This window comes from Taurulus bubalis (genome assembly GCF_910589615.1).
Source record: "Taurulus bubalis genome assembly, chromosome: 5".
NCBI classification, from domain to species: Eukaryota; Metazoa; Chordata; class Actinopteri; order Perciformes; family Cottidae; genus Taurulus; species Taurulus bubalis.
In genome coordinates this window covers 26002209-26028068 of record NC_136593.1, presented here as the reverse complement: position 1 = coordinate 26028068, position 25860 = coordinate 26002209, and the positions used below count along the sequence as shown (strand labels likewise).

The 25860-nt window shown below is 42.7% G+C and overlaps 1 protein-coding gene across 1 annotated transcript in view; it reads left to right on the top strand.

The window, feature by feature from the left end:
- Nucleotides 1–25860, top strand: part of ppfia4 (PTPRF interacting protein alpha 4) — a gene marked incomplete at both ends in the record, with an annotated part of 59548 nt that overhangs the window by 21603 nt on the left and 12085 nt on the right. Inside the window, 5 exons of the mRNA XM_079217941.1 lie at nt 22995–23096; nt 23209–23373; nt 23760–23828; nt 24445–24516; nt 25568–25789. Of these exons, the coding sequence (XP_079074067.1) occupies nt 22995–23096; nt 23209–23373; nt 23760–23828; nt 24445–24516; nt 25568–25789 (630 nt within the window). The remainder of the gene's footprint in view (nt 1–22994; nt 23097–23208; nt 23374–23759; nt 23829–24444; nt 24517–25567; nt 25790–25860) is intronic.

Here is a 25860-nt window from a genome sequence, read left to right as displayed (position 1 = left end):
CGTCTGTCTCACTCGCTTTTCTCATCCGGCCACCGTCACAAAAGTCACACACTGAAACTCCCAAAGGCTATGATGTTGCATGAGCAGTTTTATAGGTTTCACTGGCTGAAAGGAGATTTGAGATGGGAAGGAACCCATGATAGAATTAATCGAGTGATGAAATGAAATAGGCAAATGGGGGATTTCTTTGTTTATCTTGTATAGTGCACTTGGAGCTTGTGGGTGACTGTGTAACCCCAAATTGCTCCCGTAGCTGTGCCTACAGTGTATGCATGTTAGATAGTCCTGATGGGCAGGGGCAGCGCTATACAAGTACAGTCCCCCCCAAAAAAGGTGTAGTGCATCCCTGTAATTAGTGTATTAGTGGGACAAGATCAAATGCAAGGGTATTGCAGTCCCATGGGATGTGTGCAGCGGTGGATTGGCCATAGGGAGTGGGCCGCTTCACTTCTGCGCTGGTCGAGAATTTTATTTGTTGACATTTTTCACGTTAGTCCATCTTCTCTTAAAGTTGGCTACACACGTTCCGCATTCTGACACCGCAGCCTCTGCATGGGTTGTACCATGCGAGGAGGTTCACCCCTCCCAAATAGAGTTGGTTCGGTTCATTATGGAACCAACCAACTCTATTTGGGAGGATGCGAGGAAGTTCTCCCCTCCCAAATAGAGTTGGTTCGGTTCATTATGGAACCAACCAACTCTATTTGGGAGGATGCGAGGAAGTTCTCCCCTCCCAAATAGAGTTGGTTCGGTTCATTATGGAACCAACCAACTCTATTTGGGAGGATGCGAGGAAGTTCTCCCCTCCCAAATAGAGTTGGTTCGGTCCGTAGCCTGTCTTTTCCAAAAAGTGTTCTCAGATAGGCTGGGCCGGCCCGACCGCAAGGATACGCGTCATGGAGGATGGACGGGAGGAAGAGTGCAGGAGAGGAAGGGCTGAAGAAGCCAGGTTGAAAAAAAGAAAGGCCTTGGAGGAGGATGCTGCCAAATATGCCAAGCTTACCGATTTATTTCCAAGAGGACAAACACAAGTGGCAACTGGTAAAGAGAGACAAAGGCCTAATGATTAGCAACGTAACTATTCGGCTAACGTTGTAGCCTTGATTAATATCGTTGTAGCGTTGTCAACCTATTCCCAAGCAAAACATTAAATTGAATTAAAATATTAGCCTTTTTATACCACCCAAAATCTGGCGATCCATAGACTTTGCAAATATTATGCAATATATATATATGTATATATATATATATATATATATATATATATATATATATATATATATATATATATATATATATATATATATATATAAATTGGCCTTAACCAGATTGCTTTCTAAAAAACTTAAATAAAGGCATTATTAATGTTATATGACAGTTGCGTAATTGTACTGCTACCATCATGGTAAAAAACAGAGTAATGACACATTCGACTGGCTCATTGACAGTGCATGCCTGTCTACCTAGCAATTTTTGTTTGCACAGAAGATCTCTCCATAACCTTTGTCCCGGGGGTTTCGCAGGTATGGCACTTGAAATCAGGGACAGGAGTTGTCGGGCAGCCTCCATGGCTTCATGTGCATCATACTGGAAAAGGGATTTTATATGTATGAACATGGTAAAAGGACGTTACAATATATATATATTTTGATATTGAAGTATGCAGTAATATGACTCTTAATTTTTCTTTGTAGCTTCGGAGCAGCAGATAAGATGTGTCCATTTGTGTCCATTTAATACTCTCACAGTACAACCTCCTCACAGATGCGTATTGAGTTAGCATATACGTTTATGTTGACTTTGTCCATCACACAGGTTGCATGTGAGAGAAGCTTCTCAACCTTAAAATATGTGAAGAATATGCTACAAAGCTCATTGAGGCAGGACAACGTGGAGGCGTTCATGTTAGTGTGCACAAAGAAGGAAATCCTCATGTCTATAAGCAACGACACAGTTATAGATACAGTGGCTGAAACCAGTGCACTGCTTAGGCGGTTACTGATGCTGTAGATGCTGTTGGTGCTATTCACAATGTAAGTGTATACTGTACTGTGAGTTGAACTGAAAACATTAGTTCAATATGCGTCTTTGTTAAAGAGTGGGATACGTTTCAAATGTTTTATTTATTTATTTCTGCTTTTGTTAATTTATCATCCTATCCTTGTGGAATAGTGGAATAGTTTTTGTTAACTTCTCATTTTAAGTGGATTATTATTGTTGTATTTAACCTTTACATTATTTGTTGGACCATGGTATTAATTAATAATGATAATAATAAAAATACAGGATAGTAAGAGCTGAACTGTTGCTTCATTTATCCAATTTCCACTACCATGGAAAAAGTGGGCCGGTCTTGAGCCTGAAATTTCCGGGCTGAAAATTGGCCCCACTCCAGCCGTGGATGTGTGTGGACTACAAAGATGGAGGACAGAGAGTTCAATGTCTGTGCATTCTACTACCCATACAACCATACTATTTAGTATGCCTGAACAATATTTAGTATGTCCCAATACATAGTATGTCAAATGCAGTATGCCAAAATGACCAGGATGTCCAACTGCATTCTGTCGCATTTTGCAGTTTTCAAGCCAGGATGCTTCTCTGGCTATTCTCCCCCCAAATCCTCTGTGCACCGAATATATGAGCAAGAAGGTCAAGGTCAATGTTCAGGGTGCAATGTTATGTTATTCAATGCGTACTGCAACAGTAGGTACTTTGTAAAAGCAGCTGCAGTATGTCGAACAAGTATGCAATGTGGAACGCAGAGTGTGTGTAACAACATACTTACATGCTTTGTAAACAATGATTCTATGATATACTTATTTTTGGAACACTTATTATTGTCTTTCAAGCAACTGGTAAGCTTTTCAACCAGGTGAGCATTGGCCACTTTAATTGGCATTTGCTAATTATACTCAGACACTGCTTCTGCTTTCAGTCTCTATGTTTCCATCCACGTGTTTCCTGGTCTAAAAAGGACAGAGGCTTTGGGAGAAGGACAGGACAGAAGTATGACGCCTCACTTTCAGGCCCCATAAGAGGTGCTTGTCGTTCCTCTGTCATTACAGTTACAGTTATTGTAGACTCTCTCTCGCTCTCTCTCTCTCTCTCTTTTTCTCTCTCTCTCTCTCAGTGGTGTTGAGTTACATCCTGCCACTGCAGTTTGCACTCTGTGAAGGGCAAGAGCAGCGTTCCTGACCTCCACAAACGAACACAAACACATAACACCTCGGCTACTCATTACCCTCAGCCATTTTTAGCTACAAGAAGGATTGGGAAGGGAATAGATTATGGAAAATTATGCCAGAGGTACCCTCGGAGCAGTTTATTTACTCTGAATATGAAGATTAATATTAATACAGCTGTGTTTGGTGCATCTACTGCTTTTCCTCTCGAACCGGGATGCACTTTCATCTGCAAAGCAGAGCAGCTGAGACGGGCCAAGTGTGTTTGTGTGGTCTCTGGAGTATATGTGTTAGCTTGTGTATTTTCAGTGAATGAAGCAGTGTGTGTAGTAGCAGAGTGTATATTTTATCAGCCAGACTTGACTGGATTTGTGGACACGTGTATCATAAATGGGTGAAACATTGTTTTTATGTTGATCTGATCTTTTGTATTATGAATAAGACGAATCAGAATAACATATTTTTTTCTGAAAATGTGATAATAAAATGTCTTTATTTGGAAAGACAGAGAGCAGTGTAGGCTGTATGTTCAGAACGTGGATACAAACAGTGCCTGTTGTTTGCAATGCTTGTGTGCACTGTGGTAGTAATAGGCTTACCTCTGGGCTGACCAGGAGCTTGAGGAGGACGCGGTGGCGGATAGATGGAGAGGGGTAAGCTGTGGGCTCCGACTAAGTGATGAGGACAGCGGGGGAGAGAGACAGAGCTGACACAGGTGCTTTAGACAGGCCCAGAAGGGAGGAGGTGACAGAGGAGACTGAACAAAATGAGAGGAGGAGGAGCAAAAGAAAGAGGTGATGAGGAAAGTGTTGATAGAATGACGGTTAATATTCCTAGTGAGGACTACAACGTGTGTATACATAGGAGCAACATTCCCGTTTTGTCAGTTTTACAGTTTGAAAGTTAAAATATATTTGTCTCTGTTCGTCCCACATAATCGAGATGAACTCTGAGTTGATAGAAATGCAGATATCTTCATCTAGGTCGCATCAATTTGAACCATGTGCTCACAGCTTTGTGAACGGCAGCCACAAATTCATGGACTTTTTTTGCCCTAGGTTTTGCCTCCCCATCTTATCGGTGGAGCTAATTGGCACATGGGAGAAGTTTGCCCTCAAGCAATCTCCTTATGGTTTCGTCCACAAATGATTTGGTTAGGTTTAGAAAAATATCATGGTTTGGGTTAACGTTAACTATTTCTGGCAGAAGACCCTGAAGACAAACTGTGCAGCTTATTGGGACTGGACACTTCCTGACAGCAGGCTCTACAGACACTCCGCAGTACAAGTTTATACAGAAATATGAAATTATTAGTCAGTTCATCAATCTGTCGATCTTAACAATTTTGATCATCTTTTATTTGAGCTACGCCGGTTGGTCGACCATTTTTGTCCAGATTTATCCATATCTTTTGGAAGAACATTTTGTACAAACATTCCCAAAAATGAAGCCCACAAACTATTTTCCTCCAGCGCTACGAGAAGGTTGACATTTTTAGTTTTTGAGAGAAATATCTCAATAACTATTGGATGGATTGCCATAAAATGTGATCCCTGTAATAACTTTGGCGATCCACTGATTATTTATCTAGCACTATCATCATGTCAAAAATGTATTTTGTAAATAGTTTATTTTATGACCAAATACATAAACCTGCAACATAAATAACATCTCGATCATCTTCATCTGTAGTTTGTTTTAGTGCTAATTTAAGTACTAAACTAAGATGGCATCAGTGAAATCAGTGTATAAATAGTGTCACTGCTGATGTTGCTGCATTCACGTACAGCCTCAAAGAGCTTATAGCCTGTTAGCCGTATGTCTTATCTCAGTCTAAGTTATCTATCAGTAACCCCCTTTAATATAGTTATTATTAAACTAATTCAGTGTCTCCAATTCTTCTGCTAGACTTTCTGCTAGAAAACCTGACCATTTTCGTTATAATGTTGTTTGTGGTTTGGTTTCAGTGCAGGGATTGTTCTCTTATAAAACCAAACCTACACCCCTTTGTGACTTTATTTGTGGTTGTGTTTTGTTTGTGACAGTAGAGGTGGCGGGATGGGGTGCTTGCCCTCTGCTCCATGTTATGTTATGATGTAAAATGGCTGCTATTCGTCAAGGGAAGGTTCAGCTGAGATTAGCAACGCTTGAGAAAAATAGGAGAGAGGAAGAGCAAAGGAGGAAAAAAAGAATGAGAGAGCAAGCGTGGAGGAGCTGGAGTGGACAGAGTGTGAAAGAAGTAATCAAGTGTAGTTAGGCAGCAGGGGGAGAGAAAGAGAGAGAGAAACTGTGAAAAGCTGTCAGATAAATAGTCAGAGTTCTCCCACTTCTCTGAATTCTGCTACAAAAAATTATATTTTTGAAATGTGTCAAATCTTTGGAGTTTTGTCAGCACTGCTGATGTGCTGTGTGCTTTGTCGTGTGTTTGTCTGTTCAGTGCTTGTTTGAATGTGTTTTTTTGTTTCTGTCTCTGACAATAGATCTCAGGTTGAGCCAGTTGTAGCTCCCAGTGATGTCAAGATAAGAAGTTATCACATGCATTCTGAATTATTTCCAGCTTCTCTTTCGATGATGCGTTTCCTTGGGTCTCCTTCCTCTCAATCATGGACCATGTTAGTCAAACTCAGAGCTTCCTCTTTCTTTGGATACCACTAGCTTCTCTAAAGCTGGTAAACTGGCCTCCTTCAGTGCATATTTTTCGTCTGTTTCTGTGAGAAGATGTAGACATGATGACTTTGTGTGAGCACCATGTGTTGCCAGTAGGGGTCTCTGTCTCACCACCAAACTAGATGGCAGTAGTGACCAGTGTGTTTGGCTACTCAGAAGATGTGAGGCTGAGGTTCGAGCTGAGGTTCCAGCTGCCGTCAGTTAATGTCACCACAATCACCGAAAGATGTTTTGATGTGTAGGGACTTGTCTGTCTCACTGCTTCATCTTCTGCTCTCTCTCTCTCTCTCTCTCTCTCTCTCTCTCTCTCTCTCTCTCTCTCTCTCTATCTCTCTATCCCTCTCTCTCTATCCCTCTCTCTCCTGTGAACCCTGTTTCCTTGACAACCATGCGCAAGCAAGTAGACCTGTGTCTTTTTCTAAATGTATGCACTGCCACTCCCAATGCTTATGATGTTAAATGAGCACTTTAGTTTATTTTCTACTGACTGAAAATGGAGCATAGCATCGGTGAGTGAGCCCGGTGTGTGGTGAAGCACAGGAGAATAGAGGGATGAGAGTAAGTGAATGCATAAAGAGGGGAAATGCAGAATGAAATGAATGACCAGTCAAATCAGTTGTAACTAATTAGACACTGGCTTATAACCTAATCATATAAAATACTCTAACACACACATGCTCAAGCTGTAAAACAAACATATACATCAAGCTTACAAATTCCACTTTTTTGATAAAAAATATCTCACTTGATGAAAAATGTGGGTTATAAATTATCATTTCACAATAATAATTTCTCTATATTTGATTTGATGATCAGAAGTACAACACTACTATTGGTGCATGATGCTGCTGTTTATGAGAATAGGTATCAGTAAAAATAAAGACACAAATCAGTATCTAAGAGCAGTATTATAATATTTTGATCATGAAAACGAGAGCCATTAATGAAAAATCAAGGAAGATATTTTCTACATTTTAATAATCAGGTGGACTACAAGCTTTCGGTGTATCGTCACAACAGAAAAAGAGGTTCAAATCTTGTTTCAAATGGCATCCATTGCAATGCAGACAACATTAACAATATGAGGATACACTTGATATTCTTAAAAGCACCAGAAGGTGTTTCAGACTCCAGTCGAGTAAATGCACTCTGAATTCCTACTGAGAGAGGAGGGACGAAACAGGCTGCCATTTATAAATAGAAAGAATCAGTGCACACAATGTCATGTTGGAGGAAAACGGGTCTCTTGAATTTGTGTTGAGTAAGCACTGGCTGGAGTTTTTATTAGAAGGAAATAGAGCGTCTAATTAATGTTAAATCATGGAATTATTTCCAAATGTGACTTAAAAACTCCCTGTGTGTGTGTGTGTGCGTGTGTGTGTGTGTGTGTGTGTGTGTGTGTGTGTGTGTGTGTGTGTGTGTGTGTGTGTGTGAGAGAGAGAGAGTGCATGTTTAAGTAATAGAGAACAGGTGGTCTGAGCCCCTAGCAGTTCTTGTCTAAACCCTACCTCTGCCTTCCTCCATCAGCTGATCACCAGCCGCTCTGTCCCCACTTCCTCCCTGTATCCTCATCATCTCTGTCTCATTCTATCTTTCTCCCTTTTTAAAATCATCCATGTTTACGTCAACCCCTGCTTACTCCTTTTTTTCTGCCTGTCCCTGTTTATCTCCCTTCCCTCTCTTTTTTCTCCCTCACTCTCTCTCCTTACCCCTCCTTATACCCCTTATCTCCCTGCTGTCTCTCGTCCCGGCTGCAGTTAGAGCAGGCTGACTAGCGGAGTGCTGGCGTCCCGAGCAGAGGGCAGAGGGAGCAGCACAGGAATCTCTTCTGGTCCTGCTACAGTGTTGATTAGGACTCAGAGGAACTATCCCTCTTTTTCCATCTTTACCACCCTCTCTTCCCATCACTCCTCATCCTCTTTACCTGTCTCTGTCTCTCTTTTTATGGGGGGTCTGTTTGAGGGATCTGATATGTTTAATCTTCACCATGAACCCAACAGTGAAGATCCACCTTCAGAATGGGACCCACTTTAACACCTACATGTACCAGGTAGGACCTCACCACCCGTAGAGTTTGTGGATGTTACTGGTGAAGGATTGTCTCCAGCTCTAATCTCTCTCTCTCTCTCTCTCTCTCTCTCTCTCTCTCTCTATCTGTGGTCTCCATGTGTCCTTGACTGAGTATTGATTTCAGTGCTGATGAGTCTTTTCTAGGACTGAGATATGGCCTTATCTCCACCTCTTCCTCCTTTCTCCTTTTGCCCACCATGCATTAATCAAGCTGTGCATGTTTTGAACCTCCAATTGTTCAAGAAAATAAGAGCTGAATATTTCTGTCACGCACTGATGGAATTCTCTCTTTTTCTGTGACTGCTGTGCATGCTTGTATGTTTATTGCAGCATGCATGTGAGAGACTCGACTCTGCTGATGCACTACAAAAACTCCTTGTGTATCTCCTTTCATCCGAGCAGAGGAAGTATTCCCTTCTCTTCCTTCCTCTCTTTCTTTGTCCCTTTTTCTGGAGCAGGTTTTGTTTTTCTAAAATGAAGAAAACCTATATACACAAATGGATGCTATTCTGGGCACAGGCCTTCAATGGGCACAGAGGAGGAGATAAGAAAATTATACTTTAGAAAACACAGATAAAGAGACATAGTTGTGTCAGCTATGCAGTATTTCTCTGTCAATCAACTTCATGGACAATAGTCAGGGTATTAAATTACTTTTGATTTGCATGCTTGGGATTTCACATTGAAATCCCCTTTTTCCAAGGTGTTCAAAGTGGGATTTACTGAGTTGTATTTACGTCGAACGCATTTGCTGTTGTGTTATCAGCGCTTCAAAAGTGAGTCCAGAGCTGGCACGGCTTCAGTCAGTCTTGGCATTATCCCTAATGTGCTTCACTTAGGCTGATTTTCTCATGACTCACAATGATAATGCATAAGCCTAATTTTACTACATCTCATGAAGAATACAAAAAAAGTTTGCTTGTTTTTATTTACTTTCTATGTTCTGCATTCTAAAGGGAGAAGCTTTTAAGAAAGTTTTCAGTGAGAGTTGTTACTCCAGTCAGGGTGGAAATCTGGCAAGTACTGCAGTCAGCTGTTCACTCCCCCCTCTGGAGAGCTGTCACATCATCATACAGAAGGAATATCTCTCAGCGCCTTTGTGCATGTTTTGTGTTTTAGCGATGTCTGCGTTCGACTGATGAGACGTTCATGTGAAGTTTGCATTCTGCTCAAACACTCCACTTTCCTAATGAGCCATTGCCATGGCAACGGCCAAATTATGTGGTGTGGCGTCATGGCAACAGATTACTCACTGCCTATAGGCCAACACCCTGGCAAGATATTGGTGGTGGTCGGTGTGTATAAGATGTGTCAGAGCAAGGTCGAGTCCACCTCTGTTCGGTTTGCGGCCTCACTCTCTCTGCAGTGGTGAAGAATTACAGAGCTGTGATATCTGAGTCTCCCCGGGGACTCACTCCTTCTCCTGTTCCTGGCCCTGCATTCATCTTCAGCGTGGCACTCCTTTGTGAATTACCGAGATTTACATCAGAGTTAATTTAGTGTCTTTTGGTGCGCGCAAGCCACTATGCGATCTCTGATGAGGTCCTCCTAAAAAATTATCATTTCTGAGGATTTACTGGTGAAGTGAATCTTTTCCGTTTTTGCATTTTAGAACATATAGCACATTCCTGTTGAATTGCTCAAATAAACACATTGTTTCCTGCGTGAAGGTGAAAGTGTTTATGTCATTATTACTAAATGACAGATGGAAAAACAGACTGAGTGATTCTAGTGACTGCACTGAGGCAGTGCTAACTAACTAATGGCTACTTCTGTGCTGAAGAAACATGATCTAGTCAGGTTTTGCTGGTTTTGCTTTCTTTCCAAGATGCAAAATACAATCTGATTGCTGCACTGAGCTGTAAGGATCCTCAGATTATCATAAATGACATCTCGTACCACAAACCTATCCTGTGAATCACACAATGTGTGGATTAGTTGATAGCCATGTTTACAGTTTACATCTCTTTCCTTTCTTGCTTTGTCACACTTTGTCACACATTTCCTCTCCTCCGACCAACGACGCTCACAGAGACGATGTCACTGTCACTGTTGACGATCTTTGGCAGACATCAATTTATTTTTGTATTGGCCTCAGCCTCCCGTCTTGTTAATCTACCCAGACATAGAAGGAGTTAAGAGGCTGTTTGTTGCTCAGTGCATTCATTTTGACAAATGTATGATTTGTAATCACTGTATCTGTAATCTACGCTACATCCCTGGAATTGCTTCTACAATTATGTATCCTTCACCTCGCTTTTTCAAAAATCTACTTTTGGTAGTGCCTTTCTTTTTCCCCAAATTACCTTCAGCAAGCTACAGAGAACCAAGGGGAATGTGTTCCATTCTGCAGAGTGTTATAATGTGAGTGAAGGCAAAAAGAATAATCCTTTTTCAAAAGGAGAAAAGTGAATATTACACTCAACAGATTTTCTGGTTGCATTGCAGTAAAGTTTGCAACTGATAAACAACAGTCACTCAGTTTATAGGAAAAAATAGAACAAATTCAGCACAGATACATGACTTTAAAATTGCCAATTGTGGCAGCGTTCTTACGGTCATGGAAAACCTGGAAAAGTCATGGAATTTAAAAATCGTTATTTCCAGACCTGGAAAAGTCCTTGAAAAAAATAAAATCCCAAAAGTTTTGGAAAAGTCATGGAAATGTGTTATATTCATAAATTCATGTCGTTCATTTACACTGAGTTTGAAATAATGAATATGCTTTTAAAAGAAAGAACTTCAAAATATAAGCAGGCATACATACAGGCATCTATATAAATGTTTATTCTTTTAATCAAACTATTGTCTCTCATTCATTTGTGTCATTTAAGGTATACTGTATGCTTTGGCATTCTCATTGTTATTTTAAATATTACATTTTCTCACTTTTTCATGTATCACCGAGATTTCACAAAATGTTTGGTCATGGAAATTTGGTTTAAGTCATGGAAAAGTCATGGAAATCCATTGGTCAAAATGTGTATGAACCCTGTTGTGGGGTCATTGGCTTTGAAGCCAATTCTAGTGGTAAATGGTGGAATTACAACCTCTGGGTCCGTCATGTGATGCCATGGGCCCCCAAAAAGAATTTGTCACATCGACTTACATTGGGAAAGAGTAGTCTGCAACTTTGAGGTGAATCCACCTCTGTCTTGCTGTCTTACAAAAGAGACGATGTTCATACATTTTTCAACGCTTTGGATTAAAGAGGGATCTTTGAGTGATGCTTACATTATTCCAGTCAGGATGTCACAGTGGACCTTTAACACTGATTACGTAATGACTCATTAAAATAGCAACTTCATGAGTTAGCGTTGTCAAGAGATTGAGATCAAGATCTCTTTTCCAGAGGAAATAGGAACGGGTATATGGTAACAAAACACATCTAGTCACACACAAGCAAATACAAACAGCATCAGAAACAATCACAGATATCCAAAAAGGTTAAAAAAGTTTAACTTCATCCAGTGGGATGAGACTTTTACGCTTTAAAGTTAAGTCCATTTATAAGGTTTAAGGTACTGGTAGGAGGTCTTTCCAAGGTCAGTATTTACTTACTTAGCCAGTCCAGTTTTAACTTTGAGAAGAGATGCAATACTTAAACAGCTTCAGCAGGAAACATTTAGAGGAATGTAGCACGGTAGTGCTCTTTCCACTGCTGCATGTTACACTGGAGCTTTTGAAAGCACTATCAATACTGTTGGCCAGTGAGCCATATGATCCTCAAAGGTCCTCAAAGTCTGTTCCTTCAACCGCAGCTTTACTCCTGAACGACAAATTATCACGTCTTTTGTGATGAGTGCTGAAGCACCTACCTCACAAGTGTCCAAACGTTTTCAAACACATACACACACATACATTTATGCCTCTACATTTGCATCAGACAAGGCAGACGTATTGTTCAGATAAAATGTAGCGTTGTGCTGAACATAATAAGTTGTCATTCATAGTTCTTTTTTCAGGCAAAGTTCAGGTGTGTGGTGTTGGTCAACTCTCAACACAACAGTGCTGAACTCTGAGCCAGGCACAGGATAAGCACACATTTATAATATACCTTATACTGTATTTTTGTGTGTGTGTCTTGTGTGTTCCCTCTCTCTTCCCTCACTTTTCATCATTTAATCCCAAACTGCTTAAGGAAGCGAAGGGGAGAAATCCCTTGACTATGTCTGGGTTTTGGGTGTTTGGTAACCGCTTGCTATCTCACATTGTGGTTGGAGGCAGAGGAGCTAAGTTCCTCCAGACGGCCAAAACCTTCTCTCCTCTTTATATCGTATACTTTCTGACAGATGTTGACGTTGTGTCGTCAAATAACTGCTCTCTGTATGTGACTGTATAAAGTTGAATTAACATCCCAGGATTTTTCATAGTTCATACGGTTTTGGGGTTGTTATGATTGCATAGTGCACAGAGCAATAGCGTGTGTGTCTGTGTCTGTGTGTGTGTGTGTGTGTGTGTGTGTGTGTGTGTGTGTGTGTGTGTGTGTGTGTGTGTGTGTGTGTGTGGAAAAGAGAATAAAAGCAAAAGCATAGTAGAAGCCAGTGGGGAGACATTGTCAGACCTCCATACGAAATTAAAGAGAGGTTTTCTGTCTAGAAAGTGATGTGTTATACTTTATATATAACACTTGTCTGTTCAGTTATATAATACCCCTAACAAGGGGTATGTATTTATATATTTATCTATTCTTGGTTATTTGTCAGTGCATGATTCCCATATTTGTGTTTTTAGCATTCAAGCAGTTTGTGAGGAGAAGCACAGAACTACTGAAAGGCAGAAGGATGAAGGGATGAATTGGAGAGTGCGAGAGTGGTGGTTGAGCATTTTTGCCATGATTGAAAGAGACAGTGAGCTTTAACATCTGTTGGTGGATTTGGGCTGAGCTCCTGTCTATTTGTGCGCCACCGTGGAATAAAGGAAAGTAAAATGAACTAGCAGACCCATTTTCCTCCTTTTTCTCCCTTCCCTCTCTCTTCCCTCTCCTGACTTGTTTTTTTGCCTACAACGTGATGCTCAGGGTCAACAGAGATCCAGATCATTTTTTGAGAGGTTGTGTGTAATAATGTAACAGATCTGAATTATGTGCTTTAGATTATTATTATCAACCCAGTTCAGTTGTCACACCCCAATGTAATGTTATTGTATCTTATTTATATATCTCATATCTTTAAAGAAAAATCACTCCAGGTCAGTTATAGGGCATGATGACAATTCAAATTGCTATAAAGATCAGATGTTTTGCTCCTGATCATTTAATATTCTGCCTCTTAGTTTGATTTATTTTTGATTAGCCTACATTTACGCAGTTTTCTTTCAAAGTACAACTGCACAATGCACACTTAAACTTCACCAGTCAGTAGTGATGCGGGGGTCAACCCACAAACTGCGTTCTAAGTAATATCTGTAATATCTTACAGAAACAGTACGTGCAATAGTCCATGCACCTTCTCTTCCCCCCCCCCCCCCCCCCCCCTCTGTTTCTCTCTAACACACACCGCACTCGGGTCTGCTTGTCTAGACCTGGTACATGGACTACTATAATGCATAAAGTTGGAGGTTTGCGGGTCAGGGTGGTTGAATAACGTATATATTTGTGGGTTGGGCGCATCAGTCTGTGTATCCTATTTCCCAGATTGAAGGCAAAAAGAATGAATATTCACAACACACCTGTTACGCCCGGCCTAGGGGAGCCTGAGCGCAACATACGGATGGGTCTCCCCACCTCCCAAATTAGGACCAATGCTGCAGAGGAGTAGTTCAATGATGCTTTTATTTTCCACAGGTGTCATAAATTCTTCAGGGTGAGCCTGGCCCAAAATAACAAACAAAACAATCTGTGCACGTAATCTAACTTCCCTACCACAAAAGGAACAAAAGAAAATACAGGTGTCTTACCTATCTCCCTACCAGAAAACAGGAGAAAACACGGCTAAACAAAAAGAGCTTCTCACCCCTACCGACACTCTTCCTAACCCCACTACCCCAAGGATCCCTCTTGTGCAGCATGGCCCGTTTGGAAGCTGGAGAGAGAGACGGCCTCCCCAGGTTCCCCCTTATATACCACCGTCCAATCACCTGCAGGAACAAAGCACGGCCAAACATATCACAGCTCCCCCCTCAGGCAGGGAGGGGAACAGCATTCAGTGATTTTTTTCCCTACATTCATAACATCCCCCCACCCAAGATCAAACATTTCTTCCCACTGAAGCAATGTTTGTACAACACCCTGTGCATCCGCTACAACATCATATCTCAGTCTCGAAGGTCTCCGAAGGTCTCTGCTCTCGTGGTCTCCGAAGGTCTCTGCTCTCGTGGTCTCCGAAGGGCTCCGGCGGTCTCTGAATGCGCCAAAGGTCTCTGAAGGCGCCAAAGGTCTCGAAGGTCTCCGACGGCGCCAAAGGTCTCGAAGGTCTCCGACGGCTACGACGGGCTCTGACAAATAAGACACGTGACTCTCTAGTTTACCCAAAATTTGGGAGTTCCCTAGACGCGGACTCGGAACCGACATAAGGGGCTCACGCAGTCCGTCCCCCTCTGAACTGGGTGGGGGTGACACCACAGTCACCACAGGAGACGTACTTGGCCCAGGAACCGCAGATGGCAGGCTGGAGCCATCTCGGTCAAAATAGGCTTTTAGCATGTTAATATGGCACACCCGGGACTTTTTCTTCCGATCCGGCGTTCTAATTACATAATCTGTAGCACTTAACTGCCGCCCAACCTCATAAGGTCCACTGAATTTAGCCTGGAGACTGGAGCCAACCACATGGAGCAAGACCAACACCCGGTCTCCTGCCAGAAAACTACGCCTGAGAGTTTTCCTGTCATATCGTTGTTTCATTTCGGACTGTGCGGTGGAAAGTGAGCTGTGTGCCAGCTCGCATACCGTGTGCAACCTCTCCCTAAATTAACTCACATAGTCCAAAATGCTGTGCGTGGGGTCCGGCCTGTCTGCAAGCTACCTCTCCTGCAGCAGTCGTAGCGGTCTGCGCACAGTGTGTCCAAAAACCAATTCAGCCGGACTAAACCCAAGCGATTCCTGAGTAGTTTCACGAATGGAGAACATTAGCAGTGGCAAGCCCTCATCCCAGTCTTTGTTGGACTCCACGCAATATTTACGAAGCATAGATTTTACCATCTGATGAAACCTCTCCAGTGCGCCCTGACTCTCTGGATGGTATGCACTGGAAACCTGATGCTTAACAGCCAACTCTGCCATGACCTGTGCAAACATCTTAGACATGAAATTAGACCCTTGATCCGTTTGAATGCGTTTTGGAAATCCAAAAGTGGAAAATAATTTAACCAAGGCTTTCACTACTGCTTTCGCTTTTAAGGAGCGCAACGGCACTGCCTCGGGAAAACGTGTAGCGGCGCACATAATAGTGAGCATGTACTGATGTCCAGCCTTGGTTTTTGGTAAGGGGCCTACACAGTCTACTATGACATGTTCGAAGGGTTCACCCATTTCCGGGATCGGATGTAACCGTGCTGGAGGAATAACCTGGTTTGGTTTCCCAGTCAGTTGACAAATACCACAAGATCGACAATGCTTGGCAACATCGGATTTCCCCCCTGGCCAAAAGAAGTAACGGAGTACACGATGGTACGTTTTTTTAATTCCCAAATGTCCGGACAGGTTGTGGTCATGGGCTAAGCTCAATACCTGGGACCGAAACTCCTTTGGTACAACCACCTGCGTAACCACATCGAACTCCGCCCCAGCCACCGGGAGCCACTGACGCAACAAGACCCCCTCACCATACACATACGCTGCAGTCTTGGAGTCACTTTTTGGCTGCCCAGCAGCCAACAAACAGGCAGCTAGAGTACTATCAGCTTGTTGAGCGATAACTAGCTGACCTTTCTCCACTGCCAAACACAAGTTATCCTCCACAGTCACCACCTCAACAATAGGCTCCTCTCGCTTGCCAGCAGAGGGGCTGCCCGCATCTCCAGACTTGGAGAGCTCCACTAAATCACCCAGTTTGCGACTCTGCGCCCGCGTTACCACACAGACCGGAAAAATGGGCAGCACGCTATAAGACGCCGGGTTACTAACAAGCACACCAGCCGTAGGTTTCTCAGTTACCTCCGGAGTAGAGGGAAACACTCTAACACCAGCTAAATCATTCCCGAGGATGAGATCAACCCCTGCGATGGGCAACCGATCTCTCACAGCCACTCGAACTGGGCCAGACACAAAGGCGGAGGAGAGTGTAACTATATGAAGAGGCACCCGTAAAACACTCAACTTAATTCCTCACACCAACAGGTCAGAACCACAGTAAGACCGTTCAGAGAACGGTACCGCACCACGTCGAGCCACAGAATGCTTTGCCCCAGTATCCCTTAAAATGGTAATTGGGACCCTGTCCCCGTCACGGCCACTCAGAGAAAAGTAACCCTGTGAGATAAAGGGTTTAAAAGAATCATCAATCCCTTGCTTCGGCAATTCCTCTGTCCAAAGCCCATACTGACTAGTTTTTGGCTCCCCCTGAATTAGACCGATGGCAGAAGGGCTTTTCCTCTCTGATTCTTCCTTTTTCCGCAATACCGGGCAGACTGCAACGAAGTGGCCCGGGTCATGACAATAAAAGCACTCTCGGTTTGGTAATCAGGGCCGAATAGTTACTGCGGCAGAAATTTTTCAGCGACCTTGCTTTATTTATCATATCAGGTACTGACGGCTCACGGTGCATAGAAGAGGGAAACACACTTTTGTGGGTCAGGACAAACTCATCCCCCAGGACAGCCGCTTCAGCCACTGTCGTCACCCTCTGCTCATTCAGGTACAAGACAATGCGCTCTGGCAACCACTTTTTGAACTCTTCCAACAGAATCAGTTCCCGCAGCTGCGCAAAGTCAGTAACTTTACTGGATTTACACCATTTATCAAACAGCATGCCTTTGCCACGTGCAAACTCCACGTAGGTCTGGCTCCCATCCTTTCCACCACTTCTGAACCCTTGCCTATAAGCCTCAGGCACTAGCTCATATGCCCGCAGCACTGTAGTCTTAACCACGTCATAGTCTCTGCTGCAGTGTTAGTGTGTTACACACCTCTTGAGCTTTACCGACCAACCTACACTGGAGCAGCAAAGTCCAGACCTCCCTTGGCCACTTTAAGGTGGACGCGATGCGCTCAAACGCACTAAAATACGAATCTACCTCAGACTCCCTGAACGGTGGCACCAGCGCTATATGCCTGCTGACATCGAAGCTATCTCGGGGAGACTATGGGGTTTGATTTAGTGTCGGTGCCTGGGGCGGGCCACCAGGCTGGCATTCCAGTTCTAAGGCCCTCACCCTAAGATGCATAGCCTCCACCTCTAACTCCCGATTCCTCAAATCCAGCTCTCTAATGCGCAGTGTCAGCTTAAGCTCCTCAGCCGACGTCATCGGCGTAGCTTGATCATCCACTTTCTTTGACCCTGCAGTCAACAACCCCCTCTCCCCTAGCTTATCAGCCACGAGCTGTCTTAGTTCCTCCTTGTTCATCTTCTCTGGGACTTGTATATCAAACAAGTTTGCAACGATCACCAACTCCCCCCTTCTACATTTATTTAGCTGTTGAAGCGTAGGCTCCGCCACAAATTTGTCCAAATCAAAGTCCATTTTCACCCAGCACCATACATGTGCCCACTCTACGTACCGAACGTACAGACGACCCCGGGACACAGAGCATGAGAAAAAGAAAGAAAAAAAACGGACGAGCCCCCAATTATGTTACGCCCGGCCTAGGGGAGCCTGAGCGCAACATACGGATGGGTCTCCCCACCTCCCAAATTAGGACCAATGTTGCAGAGGAGTAGTTCAATGATGCTTTTATGTTCCACCAGGTGTCATAAATTCTTCAGGGTGAGCCTGGCCCAAAATAACAAACAAAACAATCTGTGCACGTAATCTAACTTCCCTACCAAAAAAGGAACAAAAGAAAATACAGGTGTCTTACCTATCTCCCTACCAGAAAACAGGAGAAAACACGGCTAAACAAAAAGAGCTTCTCACCTCTACCGACACTCTTCCTAACCCCACTACCCCAAGGATCCCTCTTGTGCAGCATGGCCCGGTTGGAAGCTGGAGAGAGAGACGGCCTCCCCAGGTTCCCCCTTATATACCACCGTCCAATCACCTGCAGGAACAAAGCACGGCCAAACATATCACAGCTCCCCCTCAGGCAGGGAGGGGAACAGCATTTAGTGATTTTTTCCCTACCTTCATAACACACCCACATCAGGATCGGCACACCCAGCTTGCTGGTGTAGACCAGTGGCAACCAGAGTAACCAAAACTTTATTGGGCATTATCATAATACCAGGCTTGGACTAAAGCCAAGCTTACAATAAATGCCAACTAAGTACCAATAGATGTTAAAACAACATGCACACACACAAACTGACTCACATACACACTGGTGCACACACAGATATACACAATGTAAGAAACAAACAGCCACCAAATCTCTGCTCAAGTGTGATCAAACCAAAAAAAATATTAGAAATGAACTTCCAGCAGAACATGTGTGTGACTGGCTCTTTCTCTGTCGTACACTTTAACAAAAGCCCTGTTGTCCTCTGCCTTGTGTAAATCTAATCAATGACAGATAGAATAACAAAAGATCATATGGGCAAGTGGATTAAGTATGGGGGGCTTTGAGACCGGGAAATTGACTGCAAGACAGACCTTCAAATATTAGTTGTACAGGGAGGACAAAAGCTGGGACTCACATTTCACCCATTCTCTTCCACTGATCTGAGAGACTTGTGTGAGGATCAGTTTACATTATTATGATTTATTTGAGCGAGACAGAATGTGGAGACAATATGATTCCAAATCATCATTTTCAGCAAAAGACAACTGAAATTTTCAGGATTTATAAAACTCTTTACAAATGCTTTAAATGTTGTCTTGCAGTAATGGATGGATATGTTATACTACATCAAGTTGACAGATATCAGATTTTCAATCAGATACAGTACGTTGTCAGTCACAGAAAGTCTACTCCAACTATTTAAAATACTCTATTATTAGTTTGTAGCCTACCATTTTAATATAACTTGTTGTTTGCAAAAGCTATTTGTATATATACAGCAGGTAAAATAAGTATTGAACGTCACCATTTTTCTCAGTAAATATATTTCTAAAGGTGCAATTGACATGACATTTTCACCAGATGTCGGTAACAACCTAAGTAATCCATACATGCAAACAATAAAATAAATAAAAGTTCAGAAATTAAGTTGTCTAATAAACTGGAATGACAAAGGGAAAAAGTATTGAATGCGCTGACTGAAATTGATGTAATACTTGTTTCAAAAGCCTTTGTTGGTTCAAGGCGCCTCCTGTATGAAACTAGCCACATGCATTGCTCAGGTGTGATTTTGGCCCATTCTTCCACATAAACAGTCTTCCAATCTTGAAGCTTCCATGGGCTTCTTCTATTAACTCTGATCTTTAGTTCTTTCCGTAGATATTCTATTGGATTCAACCTTATTTTTGCAAACAAACTGATGATATTGGTTATGGAAGAATTTCTAAACCTTCGGTGAGCATTGTTGGGGCCATAATCCGGAAGTGAAAAGAACATAATTTCACCATAAACTGGTCATGACCAGGTGCTCCTCGCAAGAATTCTGAGTGGAAATAATTATCAGAAGAGCTTCAGAAAGACCTGGAATCAGCAGGTCCAATTGTCTCAAAGAAAACATTAAGTATGGTAATGCACTCAACCGCTGTGGCCCGGGAGTTACTGTCAGACCGGCCCACTCAATACACGGCGAGCGGCCCACTCAATGCATCGCACGTATCGAACAGTCAGTGGCCTACTTGGAAAAATACCCATACACTTAACGTTTTGGTGCCGGTGCCATGCTGCCGGCTCGCGCTCAAAAACGTATTTGCCTGCGAGCGAGTATTGCAAGTGTTGAGTAGGCTAGGGATTGACATTTAATAACACCTAAAACAAAGTTAGACTGACAGAAGAGATTAGATGAGTAAAGAAGATGGAAACCATGAGTGTGAATACAGATCGCGAGGAGTAGTATACATCTCAGTCAGTGATTATTGACTATTAGAATAAATGTAATGTGTTCCGTGAAGCATAGAATATAGTCGGGGCCGGCGACGTCAGAGGGAGGGCTGGTTGGTAATGGAGGTGGGCCGGTATTGGACCAGCCCAACCCTGTAGGCCCACCCCTAGCTGTGGCCTGTTTGCACGCTCACCACAAATACTCGATTGCTGAAGAAAAAGCACATTGAAGCTTGTTTAAAGTCAAACTGTGAAATATTAGGAGAATATAGTCTGGTCAGAAGAGCCCACAATGGAACTCTTTGGATGCCATAATAAACCATGTTTGGAGGTCAACGGACACTGCACATCACCCCAAAAACACCACACCAGCAGTGAAGGTGGAGGTGGGAACATCATGGGGTGGGGCTGTTGTTCAGCATACAGCTCTGGCAAACGTCATATCATTGAAGGAAGAATAGAATGGCCGAGCCAACCACCTGAATTGAATCCAATAGAAAATCTATGGAAAGAGCTAAAGAGCAGAGTTCCCACGTAAAGCTTCAAGATTTGAACACTGTTTATGTGCAAGAATGGCCCCAAATCACACCTGAGCAATGCATGTGACTAGTTTCTCCATACAGGAGACATCTTGAACCAACAAAGGCTTTTGTACCAAGTATTAAATACATTTCAGTCAGCGTGTTCAATATATATATATATATATATATATATATATATATATATATATATATATATATATGCTCCTTAAAGGGCTAGTTCACCCCAAAATGAAAATAAACGGCCAGGTAAGAGCTATTAAAGTTTATATTCTGTAATAATCGAACACACAGCAGGTTAGTGCTGCAGTTCCATCACACCCTTCTCCCAAACGATTAAAGTTAATGGACCTTTTTTTTTTTTTTTAAACAGCTCCAAAAGAGTATAAAATGTCCATCAAATTTGCAATATGTTGTTGTTTGTGGGGCTATCTTGAATAGTGTGGGAGACGGCCGTGATGAAATTACATGAAGTAAAAAACTTCACACTCAACAGACTTGGGAATGTATAGATAATGGGTGTCAATTAAAGGGTGTCATAGCTCCAGAAGATCTCACAACCTATTTTATGGATTCATCCAACTAAGTACAACTACTTGATATTATCTTGTTACAACATCAAAATGACACTATTACATTGTGATATTAATAAAGGACTGAACAGCATCCCAGAGTTGCGTTGCACTCTATGCCGTGCCATCCGTTTGTATGCTGGACTGAAAATTGCTTCAAACATGCCATGTTTGACAGACTGAGTGGATCTAAACCAACCAGAAGCCATTGTGGTCTAAATTGTAGTCGCTCAACGGTCAAGTTTTTCAAATGTGGCTATAAAGGACGTCTGTAGTGCTTAAAAGCTTCAGTGAAGTGCAAAGCCATCTGTCAAAACTGAGGAGCGTAAGGAATGAATATCAATAAATCAAATGGCTCTTAAGTGAAATATTCTTTTCTCACACAGCTAAGAATTCATTTTGAATAATCTATTGTCTCTCTTTAATAATGAAAAGTCCCTATAGTCTATCATCACTGGGAAGTGGATTTTATGGATGTGCTTTGTCAGATAGAGTAAGATGACACTGTTTTCACACCATTGTATTTGCTTTTTGGATGATATACCGAAACCGAGTTTTAAGTGCAGTCTTGAAAGTGGCGAGTGATGAAGAATGTCTAAGGTGCAGGGGGAGAGAGTTCCAGAGGGAAGGGGAAGCAATGTCCTGCAATTCCTCTTCGGAAAGTTAAACGCACCGAATTACTGTCCTCCTCCTCCGCATCTCAGAATCTTGTCAGTCGTCGTGCCTCACAAACACCTGCAATATCCCAAAATGACTCCGCTTCTATTGTAAGAACATGCCACTGACTTACTTATGACCCAATAGGGAAACAAGTCAAACTGCTATAATCTCTGAACACACAAATCGTCAGGGCTCTGTCTCTCTGACACGTTGATACACACTCAATGACAACTGTTCCATTTTTCTTGTGATCCTGACTAATCTCCAACTACCGGTACAAGTTTTCTTCAACAAACTTTCCAACCACGTGTAGCTCGTTGGAAACCCCTTCTGTTGTTGTCACAGCTCTCATCCTTCTTTTTTTATTGACTGACTAGAATCACTTGAATTACTATTGCTATTTATTTTATTGATATATCCTCTTGCAACCTCATTTCCAATGTAGTTCTCCAACTCTTGCTCAGACACCATTTCCCCTTCATCAGGAAATCCTTCACCCATGAGTGCAGCTGTTGATTCATCTGCTGTCTTCTGTTCAAATCTCACACAATTTATCAGGACTTTTTTATGTGACTTGTTTTCATTCTGTAACGGATTTGACTCGAAATATAGCAAAGTACAATATAAATAGCACTTAAGTAAAAGTAAAGATACAGATTTGTTTTGTTGAGTAAACCAAAAAAATACACCTTGTCACAGTAACAAGAGCAAATGTAATTTGTTACTTCCACTGGGTTCTTTTTATTGTACTTCGCAAAAAGTGTGACTTTGACAGTTTTGTCCAATTAGCCACAGTGCCATTAGGACATTTCTTGCCTGCTGTTAATATTATGGCCTCCAAAATCCCAGAGGCAGGCGCTGAGGTGGGCAGAGTGGCACAGCTGAGGTTGTGTTTATGCAGATCAGATAGCAGTGCCATTTCGGTCATGTCCACCCGCTCAGACCACCTCTTATCGCAGGTGCACAGAAAGCTTTTCCCAGACAGCATCCCTCGGACAACATGTTTTCTTTTAGGAGAAGCCAGACTGTGCTGCCCATTATGTAAGCCTGCCCTCACTTCACCTGCAGATAAAGTATTCCTCAAACTGGCAGTGGGCTTATTCTGTGCTGCTCTGCTCTAGAAGTGTGCTTGTCAGCCACGCGTACATGTGTTTGCATCTTGAGATTATAGCTGCACATGTGCTCAGAAAATGCTTCACAAAATATAATATGTTAATCACTGAAACAACATTAACCTCTGTATGGGTGTTGTGTGTGTGTTTTGTAGGAGTTTGCAACCCTGACAAAGGAGCTCAACATATGCCGGGAGCAGCTGCTGGAGAAAGAGGAGGAAATATCGGAGCTGAAAGCTGAAAGAAACAACACCAGGGTATGTGTTGGTGTGTGTTTGCATGTGTTAGTGTGATGCTGATGAAAAACAAACAATGTTTCTCTGTGTGTGTGTGTGTGTGTGTGTGTGTGTGTGTGTGTGTGTGTGTTAGCTGCTGTTGGAGCACCTGGAGTGTCTGGTGTCTCGTCACGAACGCAGTTTGAGGATGACAGTGGTGAAGAGACAGGCACCCCCACCATCTGGAGTCTCCAGCGAGGTGGAGGTCCTCAAAGCCCTGAAGTCGCTGTTTGAACACCACAAGGCTCTGGATGAAAAGGTGGACACACACATACAAAAAGTGCACACTAACAGAATTATACAGGGGAAACTATTGCCTCTTTTTGTGTCTTCAGTACATGGTATTTCCATCAGTCTGGTCATTATCGCTCCTGGTGTTTTCAACATATTTGCTGTCTTCCTCGCTAATTACTTTTACTCAGATAGACAGATAACAGCAGATCAAAAACAGAAAATGGGAGCAGAGGGAAGATCTGGGTCGACAGTATACTGTATTTATATAAAACGTGAGATAAGTCAATTAAGACATGAATTCTGAGACTCTATATACAGATCTAAATAATATCCAGGATTGTGCTTCAACAGAAGTGTGTCCTCATGTTTCTGGTCTTTGTCTTGATGTGTGTTCTTTGTGGGTTTTGTCAGGTACGTGAGAGGCTTCGTGTGGCTCTGGAGAGGGTGGCCACCCTGGAGGGACAGCTAGACACACAAGAGGTGAGGTGTGTGAATGCTTGTGAACATGCTTGTGAACATGATTGTGTGTGTGTGTGTGTGTGACTGTGTTTGCTTGTTCCTGTGTGTGGTTATTGGTAAGGGAAACATCTGTTTAGTCCCTTGCAGACATCTGTTAAAGCCTCCAGTCTGATCTGATATATGCTTCAAGTGTCACGCTGGGTGAGAGGCTCTGTCTTCTCAGACCTCTGTTCATACACACATACACAGGCACATTTGCATTGCACAAACTCACACACTTCTGTACTCTTCTCTTTAAATATATCAAAGACTTCATTCTAAAGATAAAAGGATGTTAAATATTCAGAGCAGGCTCAGTTAAAGCAGAATCCCAGTGGGTTGTGTAAGATGTGAAGTCGAAACTTGTTAAGTTGCACTGATCACAGTTTTTTTTAGGGGAGAGAAGCAGAACTGTACTGGAGCGACCCCTCCCTCATAACTACAAATTCATATTTGTAGTTATGTAAAATATGGTAGGGCATGTTGTCTGAAGCATACTGGCAGCCTGGAAGCCAGGCTTCCCTTTGGGAAGTTTGTTCTTGGATTCACTGAGGGAACAGAAAAGAGAAAGTTTGCTCTTTTTTTTTTTACATTACAGTTGAACATGGTGAGACAAAAGAAGGATGGTGACTCAGTGGCGCGAACAGATGGATCCAAACCTACATGGAAGGTCTTCCTGGCTGTGTGATTGTTTTTCTGCTCTGTGCTTTATCTTATGTCCGCCGATAGTATTTGTCCATCTGGCTGTTAGTCACTCTTCTTCAGTACATTAACATAGCTGCTCACACGCACACACATGCACACAAGGTTAATGCCGTAAAGGTAGCATGAATCCTCCTTTAGCTTTCTAGTTTATTCTGATATTTAAACTCTGGCTCTTTAATCAAGCCCTCTCCTCCTTGGTTTGAAGCCAGCCCTGAACCGAGCACACATTATGTAACTGTATCTCGTTCCATCCACAAGGAGTAACAAACTTTCTGGGTGGAAATTGTCTTTCTCTGTGCAGGCTGGCAGCGTTGGGGGAGCAGCACAAGATTCACTTAACCCACTCCTATTTCTTTGGCTTCAGCAAAAAATAAAAAGGCAAAATGAAAATGTCAGATTAAAAGAATAATCAAACTTGATAAAATCAATAACTTACTATTAAGAAGGGAAGAGAGCAAGGAGAAGACTGTATCAGAGAATAGCCATAGGGAGAAAAGACAATGAAGAGAATTGGCTATAGTACGAGCGTACTTTTTCAGCAAGACAATCATTGTAGGGCCACGTCATACCTGATGTTTGTCAGTAACATGGGTCTGTGCAATAAATAAATCCATCTTACAATGGCTACCTGGAATCATGCGCAATTGCACAAATCACCAGCGGTGTTTTATTACACAGCCTCAGACCTTTTACCCCCCACTGTTTCTTTAAGGTACTCATGTGCAGGCAAAATTGAAACATGGGTAGAGGGGGGTTCTACTAACTTTCACTGCGTCCCCGAAGGCTAGTTTAATTAATGCCCTGGAATTAACTGCACTTTGAGCTGTGAAGAGAAACATCAAAACAACAACATGGCAGCCTAACCTCACACAACCTACGCTCCTATGCATAACACCCAACAATGTTATATCTAGGTCATAGAACTTTATATACCCTCTGCCCATAGTGTGCACAATCAGACCTAAAATACATTTCATGGGATATATTGCCATTAATGTTGTGTGTCCAATTTACAGAGACTGCCCAACGGCTCCATAGATGCCCACGATGATGGCAGCCGGGTGTCTGAGCTTCAGGAGCTGCTGGATCGGACCAATAAGGAGCTGGCCCAGAGCCGTGAGCACTCTGCCACTCTCAGCGGCCGCATGGCCGACCTTGAGGCAGAGCTCGTAAATGCACGCCGAGAACTGAGCCGCAGCGAGGAACTGTCAATCAAACAACAGCGGGAACAGAGAGAGGTAAGAGCGAAGAAAACGTGTGTTTGTCAGGCCGGGATTCCAATCAGGACTCAAAAGCTGAGGTGTCAGTG